We start from the raw sequence: 13767 nt of genomic DNA on the forward strand, positions 1-13767 counted from the left end.
CTGTAGATTTTTGTTGGACATTCTTGTATCTTAGATTACTATGATGTTCTAGGTTGAATATAGGCATGAATTTTCATAATAGAACACTTGTTATATCGTATGTATTCCCATTGCAGGTCATTTTCCCACAAAACTGTAAGCTTCAAGGCAGGAAGACCTTTTATTCGCCTCTGACTTGTCCCAAACCAAGTAGTGCCTGCAAATATCAAGTACCCAATAAATGAGTGTTAATTACACCACTCACCCCCAATCCTTTCATTTCCTGTAGGCTCTAAATATTTCTGTGTGTGCAAAGGAGTAGCAATGGAGGAATGTGGAGATAGGGTTCACAGATACCAAATAAAAGTAAAAGACATGGCCATCAATGCTGATGGATATTTACCAGATAGTAATGGTGCTCAGAATCAGTTTGCTAATCAAGTCTCCTTAGTTTTAGGGTTGTTATGTGGAAGAGGTAGGAATGACCTACATTATCAGGCAATTCTCTTAAAAATCAATATCTGGATATATATCTCTCCCACCCCTCAACCACCATTTTTCATTCCTTTCTATAGATTAGGTGTGGTGTAAACCATTATACTTGCAGTGGAAATGAGCTTGCTAGCCTGTGATACCTTACCAGTCCTTGGATTTACTGGTACATTTGGCTAATCTCATATTTCCCTTTTTACATTTTTCACTGGAATCCTAAGATAACAAACTGGTGAAACCTGGTTTAGGCATCTAAAATACTTAACTTGGGAAAGTGAGCTGCAAATATTAAAAATCATTAGCTGCCTTAATTGTTGCTTTTTCAACTCAGTGATACTATTATATCCTGCCTCCTCAGCCTTTGAACGTACTTCCTAGTCTCTTCCATGAGTAAACATTTGAAGATTAAACATTTGAAGATTCTACCTTGTTAATATGTAATATTAACTGATACTGTTTTTCATAAGGGGTTTAGCTGTGCCTGGTCACCTTATATAATGCTGCTTTAAAAACATCACCATCACTGATGCGTTATAAAACATTTATTCTGGACAACATAGTATGTAGAACACTTTCCATTAATTACTAGAAATCTCTTGAAGAGGACACTGCCCACAATGGGAATTATTTTTTAGATGCTTGTACTAGAAAAATATACTTCACTCAGAGTAAATGATAAGACTGGGTGCTTCATCAATATCATTGTTTCTAAATTTCTGTAGACCATTCAGTTGTGACAGGTCTAATGCTCTAACGGTAATAAAATATTAGTTTTATTAAGAACTTTAGGATTAAGCTCTTGGATTTTTGTAGCACTTCTTCTACTCTTTTGTTCAAGTGCCAAGTATTAATTCCTTTCAGCTTGTAAGTAAAATGTGGTTCAGAATGCTACCTGTATTTGTAGCATTAGGAAAAAATGCTGTAGATATTTATAATAATTCTCCACAACATTGGTTTATTTTAGCATCAATTTCCTCTCCTCCGTTATGATTTTTAATGGAGTCCTTATCGGTGTTTTTTTTCTTGACCTACTTTCTTTTCAATAGCTTTCATATATAGCCTGTTTTCATTGTTGGTGATTTCTGTAGAGTCTAGTAGAGTCTAAATCACGGTGAAACAGAGTAGTTATCACTTATTCTAGAAATGTTTTCATGGTTTAAAAATCATCTGGTCTGTTCATATTCTGACTTCTTTTAAACTATGCTTTTCATGAATTTGCTCCATTCTCCAGACTGAGGATTGAACCTCATTCTGCTCTGACCCAATTGTTCTTTTCCTTTGTTGCCTCCACCCCCTAGAGAATGTGTTTCCAGGGGACAGGCGTTCTTGGGGCTGAAGAGGAGGAGAGTCAAGTGAGACGAGATCTGGTACCTCACGCACTAGATCCCTCCTCTCCGGCCTGGTGAGAAGTCAGAGACAATTTTGACAGTTCATAGTCCTGCCTCGGCTCTCACGCTTGCGGTCCATGGGCGGGTTTTACCTTCTCTCTCTTCCTCTGCTTCTGGCCTGCTTACAGGCCAACAGCAAATGCAGCCCTTGCCCGAGGCCACTCAGAACTCTCCCTGTGCCATCCTCTTGGGGAACAGGAGGATATGCCCGTAGAAGACTTCGGGGACTGGGGAAAGCCACGCCGGGATCGGGACGCCGGAGAGGGTCGCCCCTCCCTAGGCTTTTTCCCGTCGCGGCGCCCACGTGACCGAGAGCTGGCCTTCACCAGCCCGCCCCTTTCGGCCGCTACTGCCCACTTCCCGCTCGGGGTAAGTAACCGCGGTTTTCCGCACCGCCCCAACCCCGCCCTTCTCCTTTCCCCTTGCCTTCACCTCCCTCGGGCTCTCTCGCGCCTCTCTCCCCACCCCCCTATCTTCCCCATCGGGCCCTTTGTACGTGCTCGGCGGCGTGCAAGCGCGCCTGGCACGTGACCCCGCCGAACGTGGCATTGTGTTATCACGTGACCCAGGTGCGTACGCGACGGAGCGGGGTGTGAAGATGGCGGACGAAGAGGCCGAGCAGGAGAGGTTGAGTCGCGGCGAAGGCGGCTGCGTCGCGGAGCTGCAGCGCCTGGGCGAGCAGCTCCAGGAGCTGGAGCGACAGCTGCGGGAGAGCCGGGTACCGGCCGTGGAAGCGGCCACCGACTACTGTCAGCAGCTGTGCCAGGTGAGGGCGCCCGGTGGTCCCCTCCCCCTTTACCCAGCTAGAAGGGGAAGAGGGCGAGCGAGCGCCAGGCGGCCGAGAGGTGGTCGCGGCTTCCTTGGCATCATCGGCGCCTCCGCCCGGGTGGGAGCGGTAGTAGAAGGAAGGCGCCTTTGTGTGGCTGCAGTTGTGGCGGTTGTTGTCGTCTGCAGCTCCTGGCTGGGGGAAGGGAGTTGTGGTCAAGGCGGAAAATCCCCCCTCCCCTCTCCTTCCCTGAACTCGGGACTGCGCGGTCCCCGCGGCTGAGGAAATGTAGACAGTGCGGATTGGAGAGAGTAGGAGGAGAATGGAGGCCAGGTTCTCTTCCTCCTCCTCTTATTGTGCACTGGGGATTACCGCGCCTCCCGCCTCTGCGCCTCTGCTTCCCACTCCGACGGGCCTCCGCCCCCACTGGTTTGATTCCTTTGCCTTCCCCTGCTTTCATCCGTCCCGCCCCCAGCCCCGGCCCTGTCCTGGCTGTCTCCGGGCCTTTGTTGTTCGAATTTCGCCTTAGGACTGAAGGGGCCTTTGTTGATGTTCGGAGGAGCAGTCCCCGCCGACCCCTTCTAGTTGAGCTAGACGTTCGGGAGGGGGTGCTTGGCGGAGGTTGTCCCCTCCTGCCCATACTTGCTTGCTTGGTGCACCACTTCCATGGTAAAGCTTGATCTCCTTAGTGTGGAGGAGCTGTCCCTGTACATCTGTCTCAGATTGAATGGCTCTTTGGGGCGGCTTTTCCAGAGTCCGTTTCTCATTTGCTTTCACCCTTCGAGGAGTATGATTTCCACTATCCTTTCTCTACCGATCACCCCTTCACCCCTGTTTCTTGGAGTTCTCCCTGATTGGCTTCCTGATGAAGTGGGAGAAGACAGGTTCATGTGGATCTGTGCTTTGGGTAGTTTCAAATCTTTTCTTTGCTTGCCCAAGGACGCTTCTCACCAGTGACTGCATTCTAATCAGAATTTGGAATGTTAATAACACTGTTTACTAGTGATGAAAATAATTTCATCCTTGATGAAAATCGGAGAGTTTGGGACTACATTTGGACTTCATTACGAGCCTTACACTTAGGTTTGAAATTTCAAGGTAGTGTTGCTGGCTCTGGTGAAGACTTTGATTGGATTGTCTTGAGGAGGAAAAAGAAGACACAATTTACACAGGTCATATTTAGAGTTAACTTGTGAATGTATCTTTACAGAGAATTCGTTTTGGAAAAATATTGATCTTAACGTAGAACAATGGTTGACCATTTTAGCTGAGTAGATTACATTTTCACTTACTTTTTAGCCTCCAAATATTGAAATCTTTCCTTTGTAATGTCGGGGATACGTGATCATATACAAAAGAATCTCCGCCGCTGTATGCACTTTATTGTCACAAATTATTTGATGGCTGTTCATAATCTTAAAAACAAAAATTGTGAGATCAAGTGGTGACTTGTCTAGGAGGATGTGCAATGTGAAAGCTCCCTACTTAGGTAAATAGGTCTGGTGAATACCTGTGGCAAAATTAGAGGCTCATTCCTTTGAATTCTAATATTAAAAAATTGTTGAAATTTCTCAGTTTCTCTACCTTGCAGTACCCACTCATTCTTAATTGGTCTTTAAAGATTTATTTTAGAGAGAAAAAAATTTCTCTAAGATACCCATAATAGGAAGTATTTCATTAGTAAGTCGAGTCAGTTTTTATATAATAATCAGTGAGAACTATTAAAGTCTAGCTTTGCTGAAAGACATTTTTTCCCTAATAGCGTCCACTGATAGTTTTAAGGCTAATTACTGTTAATTCTTTTTTGTCAGCAGTATTTTTAAGCAGGATTAATAATTCTGGGAAAATAGAATCTCATGCAAGCTAGACACCCCCCCTTTTTGTGGGTGTGTGACGTTGTAAAGTTATCACTTAAAGATTATTTATTTATTTTTGAGAGACGGAGTCTTGCACTGTCACCCGGGCTGGAGTGCAGTGGTGCGATCTCAGCTCACTGCAACCTCCGTCTCCCGGGTTCAAGGGATTCTCCTGTCTCAGCTTCCCAAGTAGCTGGGACTACAGGTGTGCGCTACCATGCCCAGCTAATTTTTGTATTTTTCTTAGAGATGGGGTTTAGGGTTTCCCTATATGTTGGCCAGGCTGGTCTTGAACTCCTGACCTCAAGTGATCCACCTGCCTCCATCTCCGAAAGTGCTGGGATTTCAGGTGTGAGCCACCTCGCCCCGCCAGACTTAAAAGAGTTTTTAAATGAGTGAAACAGCATTTTAAAAATCAGAATGAAAATAATGTCCTACATTAGTTTCATTAAATGATTAGTCTTACCACATAAATTGTTATTGATGCTACTGACAAAAAACATCAAACAGTAATGAAACAAAGGCTGGATTTGTGGATTTCAAAAATTATAAAATATTTCATACACTGTAATCTCAGAATAATTTAAGTACACTTAAAAGCAATCTCCATTTGAAACAATACAGAGTGTGTCTAATTTCCTCTGGAACATTTTCTGGGGTGGGGTTTTTTGTTTTGTTTTTCAGGTAACCTATTTATGTTAGTGATCTTGTCAAATGGAGGTAACTTGAAACCATTGTTTTATTTATGTTTATTTACAGGGTTGGAAGTGGCTCACGCCTTGAATCCCAGCAGTTTGGGAGGCCAAGTTGGGCGGATTGCTTGAGGCTGGGCAACATGATGTGGCCCCTTCTCTACAAAAAATACAGAAAACAAAACAAAACAATTAACCAGTCTCCGTGGCGAGTGCCTGTAGTCCCAGCTACTCGGGAGGCTGAGGTGGGAGGATCATTTGAACCAGGGAGGCAGAGGTTGCAGTGTGCAGAGATGGTGCACTGTGCACCTCCAGCCCAGGTGACAGAGCAAGATTCTGGCTCAGAAAAATAAAAAATAAAAATACAATTGTATCTTAGCAATTACTACCTAGCATTTTGATATGAAGTTGAGTGAAGCAATGTTTAACAATTGTAGAATTTATTGGCACAATCTAAATATAGTGCCAGGGATACTAGGAGCTAGAAATTATCTGTTAGTTTCTAACCTTGAGATTATTATTTAACTTTTTCTATTTAAGCTTTTCCTGTAAAACTGGGATAGTCACATGCTTCAAGAAGGCAAAGATGAATAAACGTTTGTCAAAGTTAATGGGCTTCAGAATTAATATTCTGCCAGTGTTGATGCTTAGTGCTTGTGTAACCCTTATTTTTGCATTTACTTTAAAAAATGAATTAGTTTACTGTCTATGTAATGTTTATGAACAAAAGTTAAGTTTCTGGAGAATGTGGTGAAACCCACAGAAATAGGAGTAGCTTATTATAGAGTTTTATTTTTGAGTGAGGTAGGAGATTAATAGATTTTTTGAATTCTGAGTAGCAGAATAGAAATGAAAGGCATTAAATGTTTTTCTTAACAGTGTTGTTTTGCTCTTTCTGGAAATAAGACCCCCCCCTTTGCTTATTTAAGTGAGAATTTGCTTAAAGCTTAAGTGGGAGGAGGGAAGAGTAAGTGGAGGATGGGCATGGTAGAGTGCCTGTCATAAATCTTAAATTTTCCTTATTTTATTTTTTTTTTTTTGAGAAATGGGGTCTTGCTACATTGCCCAGGTATGATCACAACCTCAAACTCTTAGGCTCAAGTGATCTTCCTGTCTCAGCCTTCTTCTTTTTTTTTTTTTTTTTTTGAGTTAGAGTTTAACTCTGTCACCCAGGCTGGTGTACAGTGGCGCAATTTGGCCCCACCACAACCTCCGCCTCCTGGCGAAGAATTCAAGCAATTCTCCTGCCTCAGCCTCCCGAGTAGCTGGGATTACAGGCATGTGCCACCATGCCCGACTAATTTTGTATTTTTACTAGAGACAGGGTTTATCCTTGTTGGTCAGGCTGGTTCCGCCCCCGTCAGCCTCCCAAAGTGCTGGGATTACAGACATGAACCACCATGCCCGGCCCTTTCTCAGCCTTCTAAGTAGCTGAGACCTCATACACCACCACACCCAGCTCTTAAATTTCCTTGTATCTTTTCAAAGTTAGCTTTAATATGGGCAATATAACTAACTCATTTTCTTAAAATTGACTTAGAATAAGTATATAGAATAACCAGAAGTAATTTGCATTTACTTGTTTTAGGATTATTACTGTATTTATTATATAAAAAATTGGTTATAATTGGAACCTTTTGGACTAGTTAATTGTATTAGACTGGGCCAGTAGTCAGTCATTCAACCTTTCTGTTGAACATCTACTGTATACAGGCTAGGCAAGCATGATCATGGTCCCTGGCTTCAAAGAGTTTGTAGTCTCTGGAGCAAGGTAGACAGAAAATCATAAACTGTGATTTATATATTTTGTTGCAGAGATGAGTACAGTAAAGAGGAAGGTTATTTGGGAGTTTTAAAAAGAAGCATTCCAACAGAGGAGTTGTTCTAAAGAGATTTTAAAATAATGGTTGGAAAAATTGGCCATTGTAATGGTTGATTTGTTGGAGTATGATATTTACTGACAGCACTATATACTAGACTGACTGACTGGTTGGTTGTAACTGTTGTTGACCATTGATCAGTAGTGATCTGGTGGCTGACAGTTGTTTTAAAAGATTGAATTGCAGTCTACATGTGTGTGTATACGTATGTGCAAGGACCTAGGTGGTTTAGATGTTACAGAGGATATAAGATACAGGAGACTCTAATAAAAAAAAAATGTGTGTGTGGGTGTGTGTGTATATACATATGTACGATGTGTGTGTGTATACATATATACGATGTGTGTGTATATATACATATATATGAAGTGTGTGTATATATATATAATTTTCTTAGTTCATATAAGCAGTGCTTCTCAACTGGGCATAGTACTTTCCCTACCTCCAGTTCTCTCTTCAAGGGCACTTAGAAATATGTGGGATCAGGCTTTTGGATGTTGCTATGACTTGGGATGTGGTACTGGCATTTGGTGCCCATGACCCTGAATGCTAAATTTTCTGAAGTGATCAGGACAGTCCCAACAAATGGAAACATAATTCCTCTGTCTGAATACCTGCAGTGCCCTTTTCAGAAACATTGAACAGAAAGAAAAATAATATATTTAGAAGATTTTTTTTTTTAGTCCTTATACTCTATTCATATTGAGATAGTTAAACTCCAGAAATATGGTTACTTTGGAACAGGTTCAGGTAAATGATATTCAACTATATTTAAGTATAATTTGTACTGACCATGAGAGGTCAAGAAGCTTTCTACTTTCTTAGCAGAAATTACAAGCAATTACTTAAACAGTAAAACAACTCTTACTAGGTTAAAGAAGGTAGCAACTTCAGCGTAATTACCCTGATTAAAGCAAAGATTTGACATTTTGGTGTAACAAATTCCGTACTTTTAAGAAAGCATTTATATGCAAGGACCTAGATTTAGATGTTACAGGAAATAAAAGATATGGGCGACTAGTGGGATATAAATTAGTAAGATATTATTTAAATATCACTTCAAAATGACAGCTGAAAAGATGTCAAAAGGCAGTGTATTAACTAACAAATTCATTTTGCTTTATTTTTAATTTTTTTTTTTTCTGAGACAGAGTCTCCACTCTATCACCCAGGCAGGAGTGCAGTGACACAGTCACGGCTCACTGCATCCTTAACCAACTGGGCTTCAGTGATCCTCCTGCCTCAGCGTGCCGGGTAGCTGGGACTACAGGTGCACGTCAACATGCCTGACTGACTTTAACATTTTTTGTGGAGACAAGATCTCCCTACGTTGCCCAGGTTGATCTCAAACTCCTGGGCTCAAGCCGTCCTCCCACGTTGGTCTCCCAAAGTGCTGAGACTGTAGGCACGAGCCTCTGCACCCAGCCTGGTTTTGCTTTTTTGTTGTTTGTTTTGTTTTGTTTTAAATTGAAAATGTACTAATTGAAATGGTTTTTAAAAATTCACCCTGAGAAAGGGCATACAATGAAAACTTGATCTTTTTCCCATTCTAGAGTTCTGGTCTCATTTCCATGAAGACAAATCCCCTAATAGTTTCCAGAACTAGTTTGCTCTTTTTAAGAAAATAAAGATAACTACACTGCATCTTGCTTTCCCTCCCCCTAGAGGCATCTTCTAGCTCATTCCATAGCTGCTCATGTAAGTTTATGGCTTTCTGTTGTATAGTGTATAGTAATTCTAGTCTATGACTGTGTCTGATTAATCAGTTCATTATCAGTGGATATTTGGAAGAGTAAGTTAATTTTATGTATAGTAACTTAAAGAGTTCAAAGTAGGTAGTAAGCACTTCAGGCTGGGGTATCAGGGAAGGCTTTAACCAAGGAGGTACTATTTGAGCTAGTCTTCATTACCTTTATTAGCCTTTAGTGGTGCCTGATTGATATAAGAAATAAAAACCAAATTAACACTGTTAGAGCTACAGAATGTGTGAGTTACATATTTAGACATTTCTTTGTATATTTTATGTCTCATCAGTTTGATACAAGTTGATTCTTTTGTTTATATACATGTTTTGCTTAGCTTAATTATAACTGCAAGATCTTTGAAGCTAAGCATTTTCCTTAAAATTAGACTCTTCTTTTGACTATTAGAGGCTATCTTAATTTGTAGGACACTTCAAATCAGAAGAAAAGATAGCTTGCTTGTTAATTAGTGATAATTACTTCAGGTATTGAGGGAGCAATAAGTCATTTAAAGTTTTAGAAGTTTAGATAATGCTCAGGGGAAATAATGTTTTAAATGTTCATAATTAGTATGATTGCATGTTAGAGATAATAAATTCTACTTTGCAGAATATGCTTATATCAATTTTAGCAAAGGGGAAAACTTTACTAAGCTTTGCTTGTCCCCTTCTTATCCTTTTTGGTCCTAAATTAAAGTGAGGGAAGAGAACATTCATTCTGCAGATGTACTTCATAACATATAATAACCTGCCAAACAGGATTTTCATAGGTTTTTATCTGTAAAACTGCTTCTGTACTTATTTGCTTGAGATTCTGTCAAAGATGAGAGGTTACATTATTTTTCCCAACTCCTACAGATAAATTCAGTTTATAAAATTAACCAATCAATGTGAGTATCCTCTTATAGTTGTAAAATGGAAAGTTTGCTTTCATTAATATGTTTGTCAGCATACACTGCAACTTTTAACAATGTATTGTTTTCCAGGAGAGCCTCTTGATTCATTGTTTTTCTGTTGGCATTGGCAGTTGCACAATGTATCTCAAAAGAAAAATGTTACCTTTTCCCCTTTGACTTACATTTTAAAAAGAAAGATTAAAGGTCTCTAAGTAAATATGTTCAGCTAAGAAGATTTGTTAAAATTCAGTTACATACATAAGGCCTGGCACAGGGGCTCACGCCTGTAATCCCAGCACTCTGGGAGCCGAGGTGGGTGGATCATGAGGTCAGGAGATCTAGACCATCCTGGCTAACACGGTGAAACCCCATCTCTACTAAAAATACAAAAAATTAGCCGGGTGTGGTGGTGGGCACCTGTATACCAGCTACTCTGGAGGCTGAGGCAGGAGAATGGTGTGAACCTGGGAGGCAGATCTTGCAGTGAGCCTAGGTCATGCCACTGCACTCCAGCCTGGGCGACAGATTGAGACTGTGCCTTAAAAAAAAAAAAAAAAAAAAAACCCAACATACATTTCAGTTATATATATCTTTTCTTGATTTATTCTTTTTTTTTTTTTTTTTTTTTTTTTTGAGGCTGATCTTGCTCTGTCCTCCAGGCCTGAGTGCAGTGGCCGGATCTCAGCTCACTGCAAGCTCCGCCCTCCTGGGTTCCCGCCATTCTCCTGCCTCAGCCTCCAAGTGCTGGGACTACAAGGCCGCGCCACAGTCGCCCGGCTAGATTTTTGATTTTAGTAGAGACGGGTTTCAACGTGTCCCGCCAGGATGGTCTCGATCTCCTGACCATTGTGATCCGCCCGTCCTCGCTCCCAAATGTGCTGGGATTACAGGCTTGAGCCACCGCGCCCGGCCTTCTTGATTTATTCTAATCAGATGTTTAAATTACTCTTATGTGGGAACACTAAGGTAGCTATGGAGAATTATGGAGTGGACCTCTACCCTAAAGAGCTTACAAAATCAACAGTGTGTATTAATTGTTAAGTGACAGTATTAGATAATAAGGCATCTAGCGGTGTAATAAGTATGGATTAAGAGAAGTAGAGCATCTTGAAATTATTGTAGCCAAAAATTGAGCAGGAAAGGAAAACACTATTTACATTGGATCTTGAAGGATTTTGGATAACCAAAGAGAAGTGGGAGGGTTGAGAATAAAAGCTCAGATAAATGGACCAACTATTCAAACTGGCATTTTTGGAGAAAAATGTCAAGTGATAGGATTGAAAGGATAGATTAAAACCAGACTAAGAGTTTAGGATGCCAAGCCAAGAAGTTTTGATAAATCTTGTAAGTGTAGATTTATGGTTACATGGCCTAAAGACTCATCCTTCTGTGTTGGAGGCATTGAAATAAAAGTTAAATTCAGAATGTTACAACCCTTCTTTCCCCCACCCCACCCCCCCAAGTATCCTGTTTCAGTTACTGCCATGTTACAGACTATCCAAAAACTTATTGCCTTTAAAAGAACAGCCATTTTTATTACTGTTCACAAGTCAGTGGGTCGGCTGAGTGGTTCTGCTGTCAGCTCTCAGGTTATCTGGGGCTGAATGGTCCCAGATGGTTTCATTCATATGTCTGGTGGTTGTCAGACAGGCTGGTCTAAAGGCTTCCCTTGGGCTAGCTTATTTCTCTATTCTTAGCCTTCTCTAGTAAGGTAGCCTGGATTTCTTTACATGGCATCAAGAGAGTAAGTTCTTTTCCACACATGCTTTACTTTGTATGCCCCTCCTGGTGTCATATTTATACTGATGTCCCGTTGGCTACTGCCAATTAAGTGGTCAAACTCAGCCTCTTTGTGGGAAGGGCACCACACATGCTATGGGTACAGGGAGATGTGATTCTTTAGGGACCGTTTCTGTAACACTCTACCACATGTCCCATTTCCCTTTATTCCCTACTGCAGTGTGAGGCACTTTTATAGGACAAATTTAATTTTTTACTCTCAATTGCTATTGCCTCTGCTTTCTTTCTTGTCACTCATCTTCTCTAACCACATCTGTGTCCATCTGATTGGCAAAAGTCATTCCCATTCCTGCTTTCTGATCTCAGTCTCTAAATAGAAGAGAGGCATCCTCACCCCATCACTGAGACTTTAGAAGATTTGTGGAATGACCTCTTTTTTTTTTTGATACGGAGTCTCACTCTGTCGCCCAGGCTGGAGTGCAATGGGGTCATCTCGACTCACTGCAACCTCCGCCTCCCAGGTTCAAGTGATTCTTTTGCCTCCACCTCCCAAGTAGCTGGGACTACAGGCATGTGCCACCATGCCCATCTAATTTTTTTTTTTTGGTATTACTAGAGATGGGGTTTCACCATGTTAGCCAGGCTGGTCTCGATCTCCTGACCTCTTGATCCGCCTCCCAAAGTGCTGGGATTACAGGCGTGAGCCACCTTGCGTGGCTAGAATGACCTCTTTATTTATCATGGTTCTTTACCTTGATATTAAACCTGGTCTGAATTTGTTGTGTTGCATTATCTCTACCTTGTATAGTCTGATAATGACATCCTAGTTCTTGTCCCAGTGAACTTGCTTTTAACATTCCTTTCAGTTTGTGAAATTCTCCAAAGTCCTGCTTTTGTCTTTCTCAGTGGCAGACTACGTCTTGTAACAGTGTTTCTCAAATTTCAGTTTGCAGAAATCAAAGAGAGTAAGTCTGTAGATCTCAGAGTTACAAGTTATTCACCTCAGCTTATCCAGGTTCAGCATTCCAAATCTGAAATGGTAAACACTCTGGTCCCAAGCATTTTCAGATTAGGGATACTCAACCTGGAGTAAGATGTAACTTTATTTTACTTCACCATTTAGTTGTCACACTGAAACAAAATGACCACAAAACAATACTTATCCTTACTATGTGTGACACATTCTGTTTTTACTTATTTTAAAATGTTGCTCTTGATTTTATAATCCACCAATAGGTCATAACCCACAGTTTGTAAAATACTCTTTTAGAGGGTCAGTGGCATTCAATTCAGTAGTAAGTAAAAAAGTAGGCAGTCCCTATGTTTAAGCTAGTCTTTTAGTCTAGTTGGCCCCGAACATTCTTTTATTTAGAAGCATCAAAATTAAAATACAGTTTTACATTTCTTTTCTTTTCTTTTCTTTCTTTTTTTTTTTTTTTTTTTTGAGGTAGAGTTTCTCTCTTGTCTCCCAGGCTGGAGTGCAATGGCATGATCTCAGCTCACTGCAACCTCTGCCTCCCTGTTTAAGCGATTCTCCTGCCTCAGCTTCCCGAGTAGCTGGGACTACAGGCAGGCATCACCAAGTCCGGCTAGTTTTTGTATTTTTAGTAGAGACGGGGTTTTGCCATGTTGCCCAGGCTGGTCTCAAACTGCTGACCTCAGGTGATCTGCCTGCCTTGGCCTCCCAAACTGTTGGGATTACAGGCATGAGCCCCGTCACCTGGCCAGTTTTACATTTCTTAAAGTGAATGCTAGAAACCCAACATTATGTTCACAGAACCCAATTTGAGAAATACTGATGCGTAGGAAAAAACCTACATTTAAGCATGAACCCAGTGCTCTCCCTCCTCCATTGTTTACTGTTTTCAGCATTACTTCTTATTATTCTACAGGAACTTTCTGCTCCAAGTTTATTAATTCCTCGCAAGCATACCTGTTCATTTTACTGCCTTTGTGACTGCTTAGATAACTTTGCAATGTTACAATAGTGGAAAGTCAAATGGCTTTGAGTTCAACTATGAGCTCCCCCACAATCTGGGAGAAATATTCAGCTCCGTAAGTCATGCTTTCTTTGAAAAAATAAGGCTGAGGTGTAAGGGATGATAAATGCCTACCCATAGAGGGTAGGAGACACTGGTGAAGGCTCCCAGCACAGTGTCTGGCATAAGGAAGACATCATAAACAAGCAGTTTTTGAGTCATTCTCAACTCTACTTGTACCTTAAAGCCCAGGATGATTACGTGTTTTCCGAGTATACCCTTCTCTGGTCTGTCTGCACTTGCTCTGAGAGTTACTTCTGACTTCTGTCATTGACTATGTTATGTTGCTTGTATAGCA

General features: G+C 41.2%; 1 protein-coding gene across 6 annotated transcripts in view; it reads left to right on the forward strand.

Annotated features, from left to right (window-relative positions):
* The first annotated feature begins 2180 nt into the window (after positions 1-2180).
* ZNF292 (zinc finger protein 292) overlaps positions 2181-13767 on the forward strand; it is a 127596-nt gene continuing 116009 nt past the window's right edge. For all 6 annotated transcript variants that reach the window (XM_017886623.1, XM_017886627.1, XM_017886626.1 and 3 more), the window contains exons 1-2: positions 2181-2228; positions 2429-2625. In XM_017886623.1, coding sequence (XP_017742112.1) covers positions 2458-2625 — 168 coding nt within the window. In that variant the 5' untranslated portion in view covers positions 2181-2228; positions 2429-2457. The remainder of the gene's footprint in view (positions 2229-2428; positions 2626-13767) is intronic.

The sequence above is a fragment of the Rhinopithecus bieti genome, unplaced genomic scaffold (genome assembly GCF_001698545.2).
Source record: "Rhinopithecus bieti isolate Rb0 unplaced genomic scaffold, ASM169854v2 scaffold_15197, whole genome shotgun sequence".
In the NCBI taxonomy this organism is placed as follows: domain Eukaryota; kingdom Metazoa; phylum Chordata; class Mammalia; order Primates; family Cercopithecidae; genus Rhinopithecus; species Rhinopithecus bieti.